The 234-nt window shown below is 52.1% G+C and overlaps 1 protein-coding gene across 1 annotated transcript in view; it reads left to right on the top strand.

Moving 5' to 3' along the window:
• Positions 1-40: 40 nt before the first annotated feature.
• LOC104292612 (zinc finger protein ZIC 5-like) overlaps positions 41-234 on the top strand; it is a gene marked incomplete at its 3' end in the record, with an annotated part of 1109 nt that continues 915 nt past the window's right edge. The window contains exon 1 of the mRNA XM_009892023.1: positions 41-223. Coding sequence (XP_009890325.1) covers positions 41-223 — 183 coding nt within the window. The remainder of the gene's footprint in view (positions 224-234) is intronic.

Raw genomic sequence — 234 nt, 5'->3', positions numbered from 1 at the left:
AGAGCAAACAAAAGAAGTTAAAGAGCCGCTTAATATATACATGTTTTTGAAGGCGGGTAGAGGGAAAAAAATAACAACAGCGAGCGTAGATGGGCTTGGCTGTGTCGTTATGGAGCCCCCTTTGAGCAAGAGGAACCCGACACTGAGATTAGCGGATTTGGCAGCGGCTCAGCCCCATCCTCACCAGAACATGACAGGCTTCCCGGGGCTGGGGAACCACCACGTCCACCCCCA

This window comes from Charadrius vociferus, unplaced genomic scaffold (genome assembly GCF_000708025.1).
Source record: "Charadrius vociferus isolate BGI_N301 unplaced genomic scaffold, ASM70802v2 scaffold110, whole genome shotgun sequence".
Classification (NCBI taxonomy): Eukaryota; Metazoa; Chordata; class Aves; order Charadriiformes; family Charadriidae; genus Charadrius; species Charadrius vociferus.
Note: the sequence above shows the minus strand (reverse complement) of the source record. Positions and strands in the feature narration are given on the sequence as shown.